The sequence below is a fragment of the Sardina pilchardus genome, chromosome 9 (assembly GCF_963854185.1).
Source record: "Sardina pilchardus chromosome 9, fSarPil1.1, whole genome shotgun sequence".
Lineage (NCBI taxonomy): Eukaryota > Metazoa > Chordata > Actinopteri > Clupeiformes > Clupeidae > Sardina > Sardina pilchardus.
Window position 1 is genome coordinate 34,913,573 of NC_085002.1, and position 19,755 is coordinate 34,933,327.

Sequence of the window (19,755 nt, forward strand, 5' to 3'; positions counted from 1 at the left end):
ATTCCCTCAGCTTTGCACAGACTGGGTCCGCTATTTGCTTTTCTTCGATCTCCTTTAACCTTGTCTCTGTAGCTGGGAGACTTTTGATGACCGCATCTACGAACACTTTGACATCCTCTTCGTTGTCTTTATCCTCCTGTGTGGCTGGGTGAGTAACTGGTGCTCTTGACAGAGTGTCCGCTGTAATCAACTGCTTACCGGGAACATGTACAACTTCAAAGTTGAACTTCAAGAGTCTCAAGCGGAATCTGAGGACTCTTGGTGGAAGCTCATCTAGTGCTTTAACACTCAGTAGAGGTACTAGTGGCTTATGATCTGTCTCTAGCCTAAACTTGAGACCTAGGAGGTAGGAGAACAGACGTTCACAGGCCCATGTGGCGGCCAGCGCCTCCTTCTCTATCTGAGCATAATTTTTTTCGGCGTCTGATAAGCCTCTGGAGATATATACGATGGGCTTCCATCTTCCATCCGTTTGGCGTTGAGTCAGGACGCCCCCTAGGCCAAAAGATGAGGCATCAGCTGACACACATGTGTCTGCTGTCGGTGAGTAGGGAGCTAATACACAAGGTGAGCTCAGCTCAGTTTTCAGCCTCTCGAATGCCTCTTTCTGTGGTGTTCCCCAACACCAGTCATTCTTGTCACTCAGAAGGTCTTTAAGAGGACGTGTGTATGAAGCGAGGTGAGGCAAAAACTTCCCTAGATAGTTCGCCATGCCCATCAATCTCCTCACGCCTTCCACATCTTTTGGTTCCGGCATCTCCACAATGGCTTTGATTTTGCCTGGATCCGGAGCTACGCCCTCAGCTGAGACATGGTGGCCCAAAAACATAATGTTGTCCTTGGCAAACTCACATTTATCGTTCAGAGTCAGGCCCTCCTCTCTGAGCCTGCTTAACACTTGGTGCAGTCGGGTGTCATGCTGCTGGCGGTCTACTCCATACACTAAGATGTCGTCTGCATGGCATACAACCCCCTCACAGCCTTCCAGCATTTGTGACATACGCCGTTGAAAATGCTCAGGTGCCGAAGAAATTCCGAAAGGAAGACGTTTGAATGCGTAGCGCCCAAACGGCGTGATGAATGTTGTCAGGAGTGAACTCTCTTCCAGCAAGGGGATTTGCCAAAACCCCGAAGTTGCATCAAGCTTCGTAAACACCTTTGCCCCCGCCAGCATAGCCAGTGTATGGTCTACCGCTGGTAGGATATGTCTCTCTCTGCACACCCACTCATTCAGGCGTGTCAGATCTACACACAGCCTTATCTTGCCTTGAGCCTTGGGCACTATGACCATGCCCGCGCACCATGGTGTGGCCTGTGTCACTTTAAAAATCACACCCATGTCTTCCATGCGCTTAAGCTCTGTTTGCACTCGGTCATGCATCGGCAATGGCACACGCCGAGGAGTAGACAGAGCATATGGGACGGCTCCTGGCTCTAATTCGATTCTATAGGGCTCCTTTAATTTCCCTAAGCCATGAAACACTGTGGGGTACAACGCAACAAAGTCCTGCTTTTCCACTTGCACAGTGTGGAGACGCTGTATTAGAGTAAGAGCCTCAATTGCAGGAAGGCCTAGTAATGGCCTGGTCAGTCCCTCAATCACATAAATATATTGTTCAGTGGCTCTGTTTTTAATGCTAAGCTTTCCTTTAAAGCGTCCTCTCACATCTAGCTTGTGATTTCCTGGTCCATATAGCACTTTACCTGGGGGCTGCAGCGCTCCATGTTGTTTAGTTGAGAATGCCTTGCTTGGGATTGCCGTCACTGCTGCTCCAGTGTCCAATTTAAACACAGTCTTTTCCCCATTTAGCTGTAGTAATTCATTCCACTCACCGGAGCTCTCAGATGACACTTCACTAAGAAATGCAAATTCCTCTTCATCACTTTCAATTTCTGCCTCCGTAATATTGTGGACTTTCTTTGTCATGCATTTAACAGCGAAGTGACCCTTCTTGTGGCAACTTCTGCACTCTGCATCTCGTGCAGGACAGTCTTGCCATGCATGCTTCTTAACATTTCCACATCTGCCACATCCCATTGATGGACTCTCTTTGGAATCTTTCCATGAGTTCTTCTCTTTGCCTTGCCATGGACGGCCCCTGAAGCTCTTTTTTTGTAGGCCTATAGCCTCGACGACACTCCCGGTTGCCTGTTCTGTCCCACGTAGCACTGGCTGCTGTTTCTTCACTGCTGCGCTTTGTCTTACTTTTGTCATCGCTTTTTCCAGTGTCAGCTCTGCATCTAATTGCAGGTTTTCTGAGAGCTTAGCATCTTGAATACCAACTACAATTCTGTCTCTTATTAATTGCTCTCTCAGTCCTCCAAATTCACAAAATTCGGCCAGCGCATGAACAGCTGTTAAAAATGACTCAACTGACTCACCGGGTTCTTGGTTTCGGCTATTGAAACGCGCCCTTTCATATATGACGTTCCGTTTACTCACACAATGTTTGTCAAATGCTTCAGTAACGTCTTTGTATGCTTTCTTCTGAGCCTCCGTTAATGGCAACATGTTCAGGATATCTTCCGCGTCATCTCCCGCTGCATACATAAATGCATTAACTTGGAATTCCTCCGTCTGTTTATCCAGTCCCGAAGCTATCCTATATCGTTCGAAACGTTTCTTCCACTTCGGCCATTCATTCACATTGCTAAAATCGAACTTGCCTGGCGGAGCTAGCTGTGGTACGGCGGGTAGGGCCATCGCTTGTGCAGCTGCAGCTTCTCTATTTTGGCTCATCTCCTCGCGATTTCCACCCTTTTCCTGCTTTCCTCTGCTTTTCTTTGACATTCAGGTTTAGTCCGACTTAAAATCCGTCAATTCTGACACCATGTTACGTTAGGAATATAACTAACAGGTGTAAACAATGAAGACACGAGGTTGATGCATAAGTTGTCTTTACTGTAGTAACCCCGGAAACTCTCGAGCGCCCCCAACAGGGGTCAGTACACACATGTAAACCCTGTTTACAGAACACGAACTATGGGAAAAGTTTAGGAAAACCCCAACTCACGTAGGCTATTAAATGCAGCATGGTCATGCTCTCTCCCGCACTCTGTTGTCTCGCCTGTTGTTTACATCTCTCGCAATGCGTTGGACATTATACTGATTGTCACCAGACAGTCTCACAAAGCAATTAAAATCGCAGTTTAGTAACGCAGTAACGCAGCCTAAAGTAACGTTAATCTAATTACTGATTTTGCCATTGTAATCCCTTACTTTACTCGTTACTTGAAAAAAGTAATTGGATTACAGTAACGCGTTACTTCTAACGCGTTACTGCCCATCACTGCTGACAGCTGGACAACGTTTTTGTGGTGCAAATATATCACTCTGTTGAACGCATATGGTTTTGAGAAGAAAAACACTTTACTTTCGTGACCCCAGAAACCTGCTGAAGAAAATAGTCCGGCATCAAAAACGATCAAAAACCGGCTGGATCTCGGCTCACAGGACGCTGTCGGGGGGTAAGTCAGTGCTGATGCACAACGTTGCTGACAGGGAACCCATATAACTTCGTGTCTTAAAACCCGAACTATCCCTTTAAACCCTAGTTCCAAAGCAATTTCAACCAAGTGTTGGTAGAAAAATAAATGGTCATTCCTCAGAGTACATCTTTAAACTACCTGTCATTATCCATCAAGCCTGTTAAGTGTTTTTGAAGAATTTGCACCTCAGTTTCAACTATGCCACCTTTATATAAGCAATGCTGTGTTCCACTCAGAAAATGGAAGCTGCATTCTATGACAACATCATCGAACAGCAAAGACTGGAACCTGAGTTCTTCAGGGTTGGCTTTTATGGACGCAAGTTCCCTTTTTTCCTCAGGGTAAGCCTGTTTCGTATTAGATTAAAGTAGTTGTTGAATCAAATCTATTGCTGTTTGTTATGGATAGTTTGGCAGTTCTTAGTATTATCCTACCCTACACTTGTTCTGTGCTCCTAACAGTTTACCATGTCCTTTTCCAGAACAAAGAGTTTGTTTGCAGGGGTCATGATTATGAAAGACTAGAGGCCTTTCAGCAAAGGATGCTGGGAGAGTTTCCACAAGCCATTGCTATGCAGCACCCAAATCTACCTGAAGAGGCTATTCTACAGTGTGACGCTCAGCGTATCCTTTTAAGGTTTAATCAGTTTGGTCAACCCCTCAAGTATGTTTTGTAATTAGGACTATGCAGCCATTTCTATCCATGGCAAAGTGTGGTTGTTCTTCGGTGTTCGGCAACACTTTTTAGAAGCAGAATATTTATCGCTGATTTAACCCCATGCTGATTTGCTGATTTAACACATGGCACAAAATAGCTGCAGTTCATGCACTTTGCTTGTTGATAGACTTTGCACTTTGCCCACCATTTAAATAATTTGTTTTATAATGTGTTCATGGTTTCCGGTTATTAAGGCGAGACACGGCAGGTGAAAACATCGGGTTTTTTAGTAGCAGTCAATTTCGAGATTTTGTGCTAGTTTGCTACCTTAGCATGTATTTTATCACCCTACTACAACAACAAAGTCCGATTTGCACATTTAAGTGTCTATTTCATGACATTTTGTCTACTCGTGCCTATATATTTCTCCTAATTTTACCAAAAGTTTCCATTCTAAAGTGTGCTATGTACTACCGCGACCGTGATCCAAATCATATTGTGTGTGACACCGTTGGAAAGCCAGTTTTCTCCTACATGACGCTATGCAATCCAAATATGGGCATTTCCTTTGTATTAGCAACCAATTTCGAAAGTTCAAAGACGAGTATAAGCTGAGAACGCATTTCATTGGCTGTGTTTCAAGGCTGTTTTCTCAAAACGAGTTTTTCCCCACACTCCACTTCTGCAGCACCAACATACACCAAACTTTCCAGTACTGTTATCACTGTTCTTCTTAAAATTATAGTTATTCTTCTTCCGACCAAAATCAACAATCAAAGGCTCTAGAACCACTGAACCGTTTGACGTCATTCAAGCACTCCCACAAAGGTCTTGAAACGGAGATTTGTTAAATGTATTTTTCACATTTGTGAACTTTATACTTTTTGAGATATTTACGATAAAAGAATTAAAAACTCCCATAGAGTTGACGTTGAGACGCTTTGGCGGCAGAGATGGATTGTTACGTCGGTGCTCATTAAGCTGTAACAGCTGTGAAAACATTCTACCATGCCACAGCTGCGGGACATCGTCTTGTCTCCTGCCATAGCCTACTCCTTAGCCTAGGCTAGGCCTACTTGATTTGCTTGTCGTCACCGTAACCGGTTAGCTAACGATATATCAATAGCTAAAGACAGTCAAACGTTCACGTAGCGACAGCCAGGCAATCATTTAAAGCTTTCGATATCATTCACAAATTAAAACCCTTTGTTATTGTAGCCTTCATTCCTAGGATAGTCATACACTTGGAAACACTTCGAAGAACCTAAATTCAATTTCAATTTCAATTTAATTTCGCTTATATAGCGCCAATACATTACACATGTCTCATGGCGCTTTACAGAGTGTTAGACATTCAAAGAGAGCCCATGAGTAACAGGGGCAAGGAAAAACTCCCTAGAATTGGAGATACATACATATAGGAAGAAACCTCAGACAGATCCACGACTCAAGGGCCCAACCCATCTGCCTTGGGTCAGTTACAGTACAGTCATTTGTAGTTTGAAAGTTACAATGACAATGAAAGTTCAAATGGTCCAGTGTAGGGAATAAATTGTCCATTAGTAATCCATTAGTTATTTCGGAAAGTGATGGGTCGCTGGGATGCGTGGGCCAAAGATTCGGGCAGGGAACCACAGCAGGCGATGGTAGGGCAGTCATAGGGATGGCGAAGGCAATGGTGATAGTAGGGCAGGCTGAGGGATGTGACTTCAGGTGTGATGAGGGACAGGCACAGAGATGGTTGATGGCTGGTAATGGTTTACCTCACAGGTGAGGTATAGGGGAAAGGGAAGAGAAATAGAGTGTGTTAGTATTACTGTAAGTCATGATGGTTGGTATTAATAAGTATATCAATGGTGATATAAATGATTATACTATAGAGGGTTTACAAAACGCTTTTACACACCTCTTTTGTGGGGACAGGTGCGTAGGAATAGGTTACCCAGTTAAACCCGAAGAGAGAATCCCGCACATCGTCCACCACGCATGCAAACATCCACCCACCCACCATGCACGCAACATCCACCCACCCACAATGCCCCCCCCAATGCCCCCCCCCCCCCAGGCGAACCCACATACCACATCTGAACCGCGCGCCCAAGCAGCACGGCCGAGCATGGCCAGCCAGAGTCCGCCCACAGGCGGCGCCACCCATCCACAAATAACCCCCCACCACCACCCGCGAGCAGAGAGAACGGGGCCCGCGCCAGCCCCACCCCATCCACAACACCGCACGAACACACACACACTTAATACTAGGTCATCCTGTAATGTATTGTGTAGCCTATCCTACATAAAATATCCTAGGCCTACCGTAAGCTAACGTTACATTTGCTAGATATCCTACCTGTTGCTGCATCATCGTTGATTGACGTTGTTTGAGATTGTATTCCGTAGGCTATTCCAATGGGATCTAAGCCTATAGGTTAGCCTACTTTTTACCTGCATTAAAGTGTAGATGTAGGCTACCTATGTAAGCTATCCTACCACTGTAGTTGAACTTCATAGGCTACTAAACAAAGTGTCAGCGCTTGCAACTAAGTTGGCAACTTCATCTCAGTCTTTTATTCTAATAAATGAAGAGTTTGCCTAGGCTATTTTCCAAAATAGGCTACTATCCACAATTTTAATGCATTTTCATAAATCACTTTTTAAATGTGGGGTTCCAAGTAATTTCAGTGGAACTGTAGCCTTATTGGGTTATTGTTATGTATCTATTCTTTACTGTGTAATATGTTGTATTTTTAACTAATACAATGTTTTACACAGCAACCTTTTTGCATTTTCTACATTTTCTAGTTCCTAACTATTCACCCCTTGCCAATGATGTCATAAAAGTTCGCGCCACAGGGAAATGGCTAACTGGACGGCAAGAAGACGAGTCGAATCAATGGGTTCTGATGGGACGCATGGCGCTAGCTCAGAGATTATATTGACATTTTACCTTCATAATGCCCTTCCACCACTGCTAGCATATTGTTTGTAATGAATCAACATCCGATTACTTGATACAGATATATTTTGCTTTGTTTTCTTGAGTGTCTCGGGAGTATTTCAACCACGATTGCACTGTCATCTGGCCCGTCTACTTAGCTCAGCAAGGGTTGTTATAGCAACCATAAACTCTGAATGGGACGGCGCGTTTAACGAGTTCAGTGCTAGGATAAACGTTAGCTAAGTTAGCTAACAATAGTGTTCAATGACCGCTAAAGTTATTTCATATACTGATATGTTATGTTTACGCTGACTAAAGTAATACATTGAACTACAAAAGATGTTAAAGTGAAGGTGTTCACTTCTTCATAATGTAATTTGCCGTACATCTCCTATTTTTCCGCCGTCCGGCACTGTCACGTCACTTTGTGACGTTTCAGCAAGGGGTGAATATTTGGAAGATATTTACAGAGGGATTTGTTGATATAGCATTCCTGGCCTGATTGATATGAATAAAAATAGGGCTAAAATCCATTTTTTTAACCCAATTGGCAGTATTTTCTGATTTTCAGGATAACAAAAGAGGATATTCATAATCCCCTCTGTAAATGTTTCTTTTATTACATTGCATGTAAATGCAATGTACTGTTATCCCTGTTCTTCTTATTATTATTACATTGCATGTAAATGCAATGTACTGTTATCCCTGTTCTTCTTCTTCTTATTATGGGGATTATTCTTCTTCCGACCAAAATCAACGGTTTTTGACGCTAAAACCACTTAACCATTTGACGTCATTCAAGCACTCATACAAAGGTCTTGTAACGGAGATTTGACGAATGTATTTTTCACAGTTGTGAACTTTATACTTTTTGAGATATTTACGATAAAATAATTAAAAACTCTCATAGAGTTAACATTGAGAAGCTTTGGCGGCAATGAAGCCTCTGTTACGTCAGTGCTCAGCTGTCCGTAATCAAGGATCCACCACTGCGCTAAACCAGGCTGAACCTGAATGTTATGTCTACTCATTAAGCTGTACTGTAACCCAGGACGTTGTCGTCTTGTCTCCTGTTAGGCTAGCTGCTACTCCTTACATTTGTTTATATCATTACAGTAACCGGTTTGCTCACGGTAACGTTATCAACAGCTGAAGACAATCTAACCTAACGTCAACGTAAATTAACACTGTATTTAGCTAACGACAACCAAACTTGCTCCAGGCTAGGTTTAACGTCGGGTAGGCTGCAAGGCCAACAGGGCTTACACAAGGGCTTTTAGCCATCTCACAGAGCAGCCTATAAGACACCGATCTTCACCCAGCGTTTTAAGTGAAGTCCAACCTGATAGACATTTAGGTTCAAGCCTACTCACAGTCGTTTCTAGCACAAACTGCATTGCTATATCATGTTCACGTTTGTTTGTTAGCAAGCTAGCTGCTAGTCGTTTCAGCTATAGGGACTTGCCAGCCAGGCAATCATTTAAAGCTTTCGGTATCATTCACAAATGAAAAACCTTTGTTAACAGCTTATTGTGCATTCCTATTAGGACAATCACACACCTGGAGACACTTCGAAGAACATACTAGCTCGTCATCCTGTAATATAGCCTACATAACATATCCTACTGTAAGCTAACGTTACATTTGCTAGATATCCTACCTTCGGTTACATGCTGCCACTCAGACATGCCACCACTACGACATGCTTCCATTTAGACATGCCTCTATTTCGACATGCTGCTATTTAGACATGCTGCCAATCCGACACATTTTAGTACCCCCATTCCGACAGTTTACAAATCCTATTTTTTTCCAAGTCAATTTAACGAACCCTATGAGACCGACGGACGCAAAGTGCGTCAAAAACACACCCATTATTCTCTGTTACATTGCTCCACGATTATTAGTCACAACGAGATGAGACCTATATTGCATGAAAGAGCAGAACCGGGGCTTTCCAACGACACTAGACACGTGTCTGTACGATCAAGTATGAAAATAGAATAAAATCATGAATTTAAATCAAAGTAGGCTATCATATTTACAGATATTGCTCTGCGTTCACCCACGCAGCCACGGCTCTCGCTTGAATTACTCCGGGACCAGGCATCGCACAGACATGACACGCATATCAAATGAAAGAGGAGAAACAGAGCTTTCCGTTGATACCAAACACATCGATCCTTTTGTGTTATAAAAACAGACGAAGTGACAAACAAATAAGAATGTCATATACAGTAGCTTCAGCTACCGCTACTTTCGTTTGCTTTACTCGTGAAACTGTGGTCAAAAAGATATGGCTTGCATGTCAGATAAAAGAAGAGAGCTAGAGCTATCCACAGATACCAAATACAACCTTCTAGGCCATAAAACAGACGAAGTGACAGCAAAATAATGACTTAATTTAACTCCACTTAGTCCGCGAATAATGAGAACTTGCCATGTACAGAACTCCTTTCACCTCCCCGAGTCGCGCACGCAACAGACACATAGCTAACCATATCAAGAAGTCTTCACAATGACATTTTAAATGTGAATCTTTATTATTTTACACAATTGGATATAGTTATGACATTAATAGCCTATTAATGACCTCATGTCGGAATGGCACGTTGTTTGAAAAAAAAGTTAAATACCGCCACTGCGACCATGAAAAAAAAAAAATGTCGGAGTGGTGGGACTTTTTCCCATAAAGAGACATGCCTCCACTACGACAATTGGACGTCCATGTCGGAGTGCTGGTATGTCGGAATGAACGGCGGATACCCCTACCTGTTGCTGCATCATCGTTGATTGGCATTGTTTGAGATTGTATATTCCAATTCCTATTCTGTATTCCAATGGTGTCTAAGTCTATAGCATATGGCCTAGGCCTACTTTTAACCTGCATTAGTGTAGATATGAAGGCTATAGCTATCCTACCAGTCGTTTCAATGTAGGCTACTAAAGTGCCAGCTCTTGCAACTCGTTTGAAGTTGGCAACTTCATGTCAGTCTTTTAAATTCTAATAAATGAAGAGTTATTTTCCATAATAGCCTATATCCACAATTTTGATGCATTTTCATATATCACTTTTTAAATGTGACTTTTCAGTGGAATTGTAATTGGGTTATAGTTATTTATCTATTCTTCTGTGTAGCCTAGTTGTCTTTTTAACTAGGCCTAATACAATGTTTTACACAGTCAGCAACCTTTTTGCATTTACATGCAATGGTAATTCCTTCCATGGAATTACATTTTCTAGTTTGATATATTAACAAAACAAAAAATAATTTTCAACCTGTATTATACAGGGCTTTTTGAGTTTTTTGAGGTATAAGGACTCTATTTTACACTTACAATTTGGTGGACCTACTGGCTTGGGCACAAATTAACAAAAGGAAGCTTATTCAGTGGTCTTAAAATGCGATTACCCTAAAAGTTTTACTTAAGAGGGGGGAAAAAACTAAAAACATTTACCAAGTACTGTTTTTAAGTGATTTGACACTAGATTTCAATATTTCAGCTGGGCTCCTAGGCTGAAAACATTCAGGAGGTCCTAAAGAAGCCTCATGTAAAATGTAGTGTTTTTATCACCTCTGTAACGGTATGGCCTAATATGTGCGTTATTATAATAATATAATAAAAATAATAATAATTTAAAAAAAAATCATATTGCTAATATTTTGACATGTATTGAAGCTTTAGTTTTGTAAAAGTTCATGAATATAAATAAACATATAAATAAACATATAAATTGTTTACTTTGGGATTGATTTGAACACTATCTTGTGCAGGAACTTGAAAATCGCTGTGTTTTTAAGCATATTTCATTGATAATGATATACCTCTAATATGACATGTTACAAAGTTCTTTCCCGAGGGCTCCTAGGCCAAAATTACTCTATAGACCCTAAGGAAACATCATGCAAAATTTGGTGCTTTTATCACCTCGGTAACGGTATTTTTATTAAGCCACCGGACTACTTACTGCATGCTAGCCTTGCTCCTTATCCACTACTACACTACCTCAGTGTTATTTCAATAATCAATTCAGAAATTTAAAATAGAGACGCATGTTTACTATGAACAAACCATTCTTAATTGTATACACATGATTTACAGATGAGAGTTAATGTAGGAATGATGCTTTAAAATGAAGAATACAGCATTTAATAGCAGTTTACAAATGCTTAACAGTGTGTAGAGCAGCCGTGGTGTACTGGTTAGCGCATCGGGCTTGTAACCGGAGGGTTGCCGGTTCGATCCCCGACCAGTCCACCACGGCTGAAGTGCCCTTGAGCAAGGCACCTAACCCCTCACTGCTCCCCGAGCGCCGCTGGTTGGGCAGGCAGCTCACTGCTCTGGGTTGTGTAATTCATCTCACTGTGTGTTCACTGTGTGCTGTGTGTTCACTAATTCGGTTAAATTGGGTTAAATGCAGAGAACTGAATTTCCCTCACGGGATCAAAGTAGTATATATTCTATTCTATTCTATTCTAGAGGAAGACAATCTTACATAATTGTCTGTATGTGTTTTTAACTGGGCAGATGCTGTGTGCTTCACTTCACAACAAGCGATCAATAAACACCAGAGTAAAGTGACAATGTCTTTACTAGGTTAACTTCACTTCAGTATATGTTACAGTCAATAGCCCTTTTCTGACTGCACAGCTAGCCGGCGATTGACGGGCTTTTAGGCGGCTGGTCCCGATTGTTCTCACTGATAGCCGGCTAATTGACGAGGTATTTTACGCTGGCAATTGTCCTCCTCTGGGGGTACACATATCGCCGGCTCGACTGCAGTGAGGACGCGAGCCGGCTATGAGGCGCCTTTGCTGAGTCAGCAAACAGCTGACTGTCTATGCTGATCACAGCTGTCAGATCATCATTATACTGTTCACATATTAACACTGGTCCTTGTGGTCTATTTAGCACACTGTTCTTTCAAATGTCAATGACAATTAAATCGCCAAACATCTCCGTCTCCGTCGTCGCTTCAGCATTTATTTATTAATTTGGTAACATATTGGGAAAAACATACCCTGCTTCATCTACAGCCAGGATAAATTAGCTAGACCTTGACTAGCTTGCTCAAATAACCATTGACAACGTATTTCGTTACAGCATGTAAGCCCCTAGGCTATATCATACCCACCCTAAGGTTTAACACTAGAAGCGCCGTGCCGTTCTGACCCACTTATAGCTAGAAGCGCCGCGCCCCGCCCCGGTCATTTCACCGCTTTGACGACCTACTAGAAGCACCGTGCTGGTGTGAACTACTTAAAGCCATAAGCCATAAGCTGAGGCGGTCAAAAGACCGCTGAGTCTTTAGACTGGGAGGCTGTTACTTACACATAATGATAGCTAGATGGCGCTTCGTGCACGAATCAAATAGTTTGGTCATAAATTCAGTTTGCACTAAGCCATGTGTCATTCGTGTCAGACTGTGTTGTTGATAGTCTATGGTTGTTTCATTATGACATACAGCACGTTTGAGTTATCTGTTCATTTATTTGTGTTGATTTGTGTTGTTTGAGGTAAAAACTCTGGAAGAGTTCTTGAACAAGCCTTAAGCAAACTTGACTTTCAACTTTTTTATAGTATTTAATTTTTTATATTTCGTTTTTGGGTGGTTGACATGACATGGCCTTTTTTTGGTCCAGAGTGTCAAACTGAAGTAAAGAAATGTCTAATCTGCAAATAAATGTGGTTATATTGTTCAGAAAACCTGCTTTATATGAACATATGGACCATTCATGCCAGTCATATTCCTATTTCTCAAAATTTTCAGCCAAACCAGGAAAAGCTCATATGGCGTGACTGTCCCGAGCCCATTTCATAAAGTTTGATTTTGAATAAAAACAAATCTAATTAATATATTTTCCCATTACTTAAATACAATGAATACTAAAGATGTCTACTTGTAAGTCTGTAGTGTTTGAAGTCCAGGCATAATATTTTTGAACAAGCCATAAACAAAAACATTTTGTCCCAAAAATCAATATCATATGGTGTGACCCTAAATTATGTTTTTTAAATGTGCAATTGTGTGGAGACCTTTAGGGATAGGGGGTCCTTCCTCATTCAGGAAGTATAATAACTTCTCAGAAGGACATTGAAAGTTTACGTGTTGAGTTATCTCTCATATTTCTTTCAATAAATCAAGTATTTCCAGCACTCCCATCTCAGTTCCACTTTTCGCTGTCTTTTGGTGTGACCCATTTTTCAGGAAAATTTCAAAAGTAAATAGTTTTTTGGTCAAAATTACCTTTACAGCTATGTTACCATGTTAAAGTGAGCATATGACTTTGGTCCTAGCATGTAGCCTCAAGACTCATTGTTCTGCTAAGTGCATGAAACCTCATATGGAGTGACCCCATATCATATGGTGTGATGGGGTTTTGCTGTCACACCATATGATTTATTTGTCACACTATATGATATAATCTGTATATTCCTACATAAATAATGTTTTTTTCAAACATATGTTTAATTAATAGTTTAGTGTTATACATATTTTAACATATTTAACATGTTGTTAACATTTATTATTTAATATGTGGCACTTATTACCCAAGTGCTATACAATATCTGGTGGAATTCTGTTTTACAAAGTTCTGAGTTTTTAACAGTGATCCTTTATGTGATATATTTGTCTTAAACTGTCATTTATTGTTTGTGAAATGCATATATTCACATTTTTGCGTTAACAGATTGTTATTTGGTGTCATTTATCATATGGTGTGACACCATATCATTTGGTGTGACATCAAGAAACATCAAGAAATTATGAAAATAAAAAGGCTTTTGGAGTCTAAATCATACAAATCTGAATGTAACAGATAGGAAATAGGTTCAGCAAACATTATATGCATTTCATTTCTTTTGTATCAAGATATGTCCAAATTAATATGAAGTTTATTGAAAGATTAGGGACAAATGCCTTACTTTGTGTATTGATGAATAAATATACTGTAAAATATAACACATTTCCACAAGGAAATGCTAGATCTTGATGAAGTAAAGATAGAAGATTATGATACACTGACTCACATAAGAAATATATACCCCATCATAGTTTTACAAACAATAACTTTCATGTTACACCATATGATCATTTTAGTCACTAACACAAGACATTAGTGAATAAATATGAATTCCAATACAAATTCTAAAAGATCATACATATTTTGGGAATGGGAGAGTCAGTACAACATAACTAAGTGATTTCCATGCATAATATCTGAATTTTTTTTCAAAAACTTTTTTTCGGCCTAAAACGTCAACCACCCTTTTACATTTTGTATGCTACTTAGAAATGTTGTTTATAGGCTATTTTAAAACGGAGGCATGCGTTCTGTGATTAGGAGCCTGACCCAACGGGAGGGGAAGGATGAAAAATGTCGACCCAACACCGGTGTTGTTGGATCTCGAGATCCGTAACACTGGCCCGCAGTTCGGGTTTGGGCAGATAATCTAAGCTCTAAAATGAATGAGTGGCTAGTTCTAATTCACTCCCCAAATTCACTTCTATTCATTTAATAAGTAGCCTATATGTTCGCGCCGCCGAAAATGATCGGACTTGGAACAAAGAGCCTAACCTAGTCTGGTTTCAATTACACAGTAGCCAGGATTTCATGCCGCATTTTACAGGCTACCGCGGCTACTTTCTAAAACAATTTTCATTCATTTAGGGAGAAGCATCTTGGGTCTAGCTACCTCGGAGGGAGGGAGATAGAGAGAGCAGCTATGCTGAGCAGGCATAAGCGCGAGAAGTAGCCCAATTAAAAATGATGAGTGAAAGATGTTTTGCGAATGTGTAGGCTATGTTTGCGATGTCTGCTGAAAAAAAGCTACAGGCCTATAATTGTTTCTACAATTTAAGCTAACTTCTATGTGAATTCGTGATTCAGTATTGAGGCACACATTTTAACATTTTGATGGGGCAGAGCTGTAGCCCACTGGTTAGAGCTTCAGCCTCAAAACCCAAGGGTTGCTGGTTCGATCCCCGACCTGTTCATGGCTGAAGTTCTTTTGAACAAGGCATCAATAAAGTATATTCGGTAACACTTTACATTACGGCTCGCTAATAAGGTGGTAATTGTATGTATTGTAATTTCTATGTAATTTCATGGTAACAATCCCTTGTTACCACTTGTTACAAGTAATTTCCTTGCAGTTTCTAGTGCAATTACTCTGCAGTTTTTATGTAATAGCAATGCAAACAGCATTAATCAAGGTGGTAATTTCTATGGTATTTTTATGTAATTTCATCCCTGCTGAAAAAAACAGCAAGAAACCAGCTTAGGCTGGTAGCTGGTTTTAGCTGGTTTTAGCTGGTCTTTGCCCAAAACACAGTTATTATTGCTGGTCTTTGCTGGTGTAGCTGGTTAGGCCACCAGCTAGACATGCTGGCGTGACCATCTGAGGAAGCTGGTCGTGCTGGTGTGACCAGCCTGTCGTTTGGGATACAGTTGGTTTAAGATGGTCATGCTGGTGACCAGCCTGTCAAGCTTGACAAAGATGGTCAAGCTGGTTTTCTAGAATAACCAACATAAGCTGGCGTGGCCAGTAAAAACCAGCAATGTAGACCAGCAACACCAACTAAAATGACCAGCCTAAGGTGGTACGACAATCAAAACCAGCTGAATTACCATCATAAGCTGGGTAAACCAGCTGAAGGTGTGTTTTCGCGAGAGTTTTGCTGGTCTAGCTGGTTAACCATCAAAGCGTGGTCAAACAAGCTGGTTAACAAGCTGGTCAACCAGCAAACCACCTTTAGCTGGTCAGGCTGGTTTTTTCAGCAGGGATGGTAATAATATTTTGTAGCCCCTTATTACTAGTCATTTCTATGCAATTTCCAGTGCAATTACTCTGCAGTTTCTAAGTAATAGTGATGCAAACAGCTTTCATTTTAAGTTTAATAAAATGGTAATGATTTAAAATGAATCTAGTTCTTGAAATGATAGTCCAGGATTTACTTATTGTTTTTGTTTAATTACCTGAAAAACAAGGAGGTAATTTCCAGGAAAATACACAGCATCAGGGCCGTAAAATACATTATCACTTATTTCCACTCAGTTACTTAGTTATTACCATCTCTGATCTGAAATAGGTTACCGTGTACTGACATTCAACACACAACCACATGTTGAGCACAACCTTAACTTTGTTCTGCAAAAAAACATTGTTTTCACACATTTACCATGTTCTGCAATAATAAAACAACATAATCAAATTCTGAAACAGTAGGCTAAATATTTGACAGTGCACCCTAAACCTACCAAAACATTCATACAGGTACAGAGGTGTTTGTTACAGATGAACATTTTATAATGTTTCGTTGACTTCTTTGGGTCAGAAGCTCCTCTCGGAATAACGAAGTCGTCCTTCTCAAAATTATGACAGCAGACACGGTAATCCATCACTTTAGCGTTTCGATTGAGGTGTCAATGTCCACATTCAAAACAATAAGCCACTGGAGATCGACCGTATTGCAATGACAGCTGATGAAAACTTGGATTGTAAACGTTTAATTTTTGTTTCGCTGCCGGGAAAGGAACAGACACAAACCACTCTGTCTTCCTTGTCCTCTTTCTTCTGTCTGTAGCATATCTCACCAGAGAAAAGACGGGCTCTGATCTCAATGTAATTTGAGCACCGGACTACCCGTAGTCTCTTCCGGCAATAGCTCCCGTGCGTGCTTCCGTGTGAGAACTCGCGTGACATTTCTGTGCTTCAGATAGAGTTGCAGTCTCGAACGATTTCTAAGTGTGTACAGACTATTCCAAAGTTTACAGACTGACTGGTGCTTTGTTTTATGTGTAGACACCTCGAGTTAGCTGCTGACGAGGTTTTGCGAGGTTTTGGTAATTACCTCCTTGTTTTTCAGGTAATTAAACAAAAACAACACTAAAAATGATAATTGATGGGTTTATCAACACAGCTAGGTAATTAAATAGGAAGAGGCAATAGCGCATTTTACAGCTCTGATACCATATAGTTTCCATAAAATTACTTCACTTGTTCCAGTTTAGTTACAGGCACATAATGTTTTCTTTACCAGCTTACTACGACAATGACTTGGTTTGTCTCTTTGTTAGTAGGCTAATAACTAGGTAATTGGGTGGAAATAAGTGATAATGTATTTTACGGCCCTGATGCTGTGTATTTTCGGTAACACTCTAGTATGGGGTGTCGCTGTTACAGTGTACCTACCTAATTAGGTACAGTGGTACAACCTGTGTAACAACATGTACTATCAGGTACTATCATGTACTTGCATTATGTATTTGTGGGTACCTACATATAGTTGTTACATTGTAATACTGAGTGCTTTTTACAAAACTTTGCCAATTTGCCTACATTTTTCATCAGAGGCAAAGGGCTGACCTGAGACCTGCTGGATGGGGTAAATCTGGTCATAAAAGATTTGATATACAAACCATTCTTAGCTCCAGTCAAGGGGTCATTGTCTAAAGCTGTGCTGCTACAACCTTGTTACGGGTTTATGTCACTGTATCAAAGAGTAATAAGTGTGTACCAACACAGTTGATAAATATAACAGCTGCACTGCTACACCTTTGTTACTCTTTGATACTGTGGAATAAACCTGTTAAGTGTACCAGTCAATTGCTTGCATGCACATATGACATGTATGTTGTGTCTTTGATGTCTTGGAACATGTCTGTCATTACCCTATGTAGCACATGTATCAACTGTGTTGGTACACACTTATTACTCTTTGAAAAAATGCCATAAACCCGTAACAAGGTTGTAGCAGCACAGCTGTTACATGTTACCCATTTTATTATACTTAAAATGAAAGCTGTTTGCATCGCTATTACCTAAAAACTGCAGAGTTATTGCACTGGAAACTGCATGGAAATAACTTGTAATAAGTGGCTACAAAGGATTATTCATAATCAAAATACCATAGAAATTACCACCTTAATTAATGCTGTTTGCATTGTTATTACCTAGAAACAGCAGAGTAATTGCACTAGAAACTGCATAGAAATTACAGGTAATAAGTGGTAACAAGGGATTGTTACCATGAAATTACATAGAAATTACCATACAATTACCACCTTATTAGCGAGCCGTAATGTAAAGTGTTACCGTATATTCTATTCTATTCTTTTCTATTCACACAATTACACGCACGCTGGCGAATTCGAACATTCTGAAACGCGCATATGCGATGAAACATGATTGCACATTCTTCCACGAGTTGCCTAAACAGCCAGCCTACAGCCTATGCAGGGGGCAGAGAAAGGGGGTGGGGGTGGGGAGGCAGTTGTCCTCAATGCCGCAGTGATGTCTGTAGCCTAAGTGAACTGGTTAGACGAGTGTATGGGGGAGGGGGAATGATCGGTTTCAAATAGGCTATGTTTGCAATGGATAGGCCTAGTTTGTTATGTATAGACCCCGAAGCCATTTGCTTTGACAGTAACGGCTGGCTGATGAAGTTATTGGCTGGCTAGCTGGCTCAGCCAAAGCCTAAATGCTGCTGCAGCCGCCAAAGTTTTCATGGCTGATAATGGCTTTAGTTGCCACTTCATGTCTACAGATGTCTATATTGTACTAGATCTCAACACACAATGTTATTGTATTGTTTTGGACAAAGTTCTGCAAATTTCACTTCAATGTAGACTGCATGCGTTTTGAACAGCGCAGCAATCTCTGGAAACGGTGGAAGTCGCAGTAATATCGCGTTCAATGCTGTAAATCCAGAATATTTGGTTCATATCATCAATCTTTGGTTTTGGTGTTTGTGCAACCGGGCCCTGAAGATTTAACAAAAGTCTGAGTAGCCCTACGTAGAAATTAGGAAAGTATGTAAAGCGAGATCAAAATTAGGCTACCTTGTTTGCTTCTTTCCCCCATGTCATCTCAGCACGAGAAAAAAACATTGCGGAGAACTTGCACTTTTAATTGGTCGTCAACTCACTGTGAGTCCTGTGTATCGTAGCACAATACTGATGTGGTGTATCCAGTGGGAAAATCTCATGTAGGCCTAGTTTCTAGGCTATAGTTTATTTTTCACGTGTGTCTCTATGATATAATTATTTGTAGATGCAAAAAGTCTAACTGGCTTAGCCAAAGTTTGTCAGATGTCGGCTCAATTTGGCTTAGAAAATTATTGGCTGGCGAAATTATTTTTCGTTAATGGTAAACAGTATTGTGATTCATCCGTTTATTTCAGATAGTTTGTTATTAAAAACCATTAACAAAAAATAATTGTTTGTCGACGTTGAAAAACGGTCAGTGAATTCAGTCAATATAGGCTACAACATTTAGCTCGTGCCGAGATGTGAATCGGGTCTACTGTGTATTAGTCGAGGGAGTTAACGTTGCGCCACTTACCGTTTCATAGCCCTATTCTATACAACTGGAAATGGGTGTTTGACGCGACGTAACTCAGTCAGTCCAGCAAATATGTAAGAAAATGCTTATACATTAGTCTGAGCTTCAAAAGATAGCCTACAAATAGAAGATAAGATATACAACTATGAATGTACATAGGCCAATTTTAGTTTAATGCATTTTACTGAATTTGAGAGGTCTCCTTATGAGGGTAGGCTCTGCATTTAAAATGGCTAATCGCTAATCGTGATTAGCATCGTTGGTTTAAACTTTGCAGAGCTGTTTTGTTGTTATCACAAAATACTGATTGTAACTGCTGTTAG

At 40.6% G+C, this 19,755-nt stretch overlaps 1 protein-coding gene across 1 annotated transcript in view; it reads left to right on the forward strand.

The window, feature by feature from the left end:
• dock3 (dedicator of cytokinesis 3) overlaps positions 1-19,755 on the forward strand; it is a 597,933-nt gene that overhangs the window by 423,065 nt on the left and 155,113 nt on the right. The window contains exons 40-41 of the mRNA XM_062544851.1: positions 3,726-3,830; positions 3,971-4,112. Of these exons, the coding sequence (XP_062400835.1) occupies positions 3,726-3,830; positions 3,971-4,112 (247 nt within the window). The remainder of the gene's footprint in view (positions 1-3,725; positions 3,831-3,970; positions 4,113-19,755) is intronic.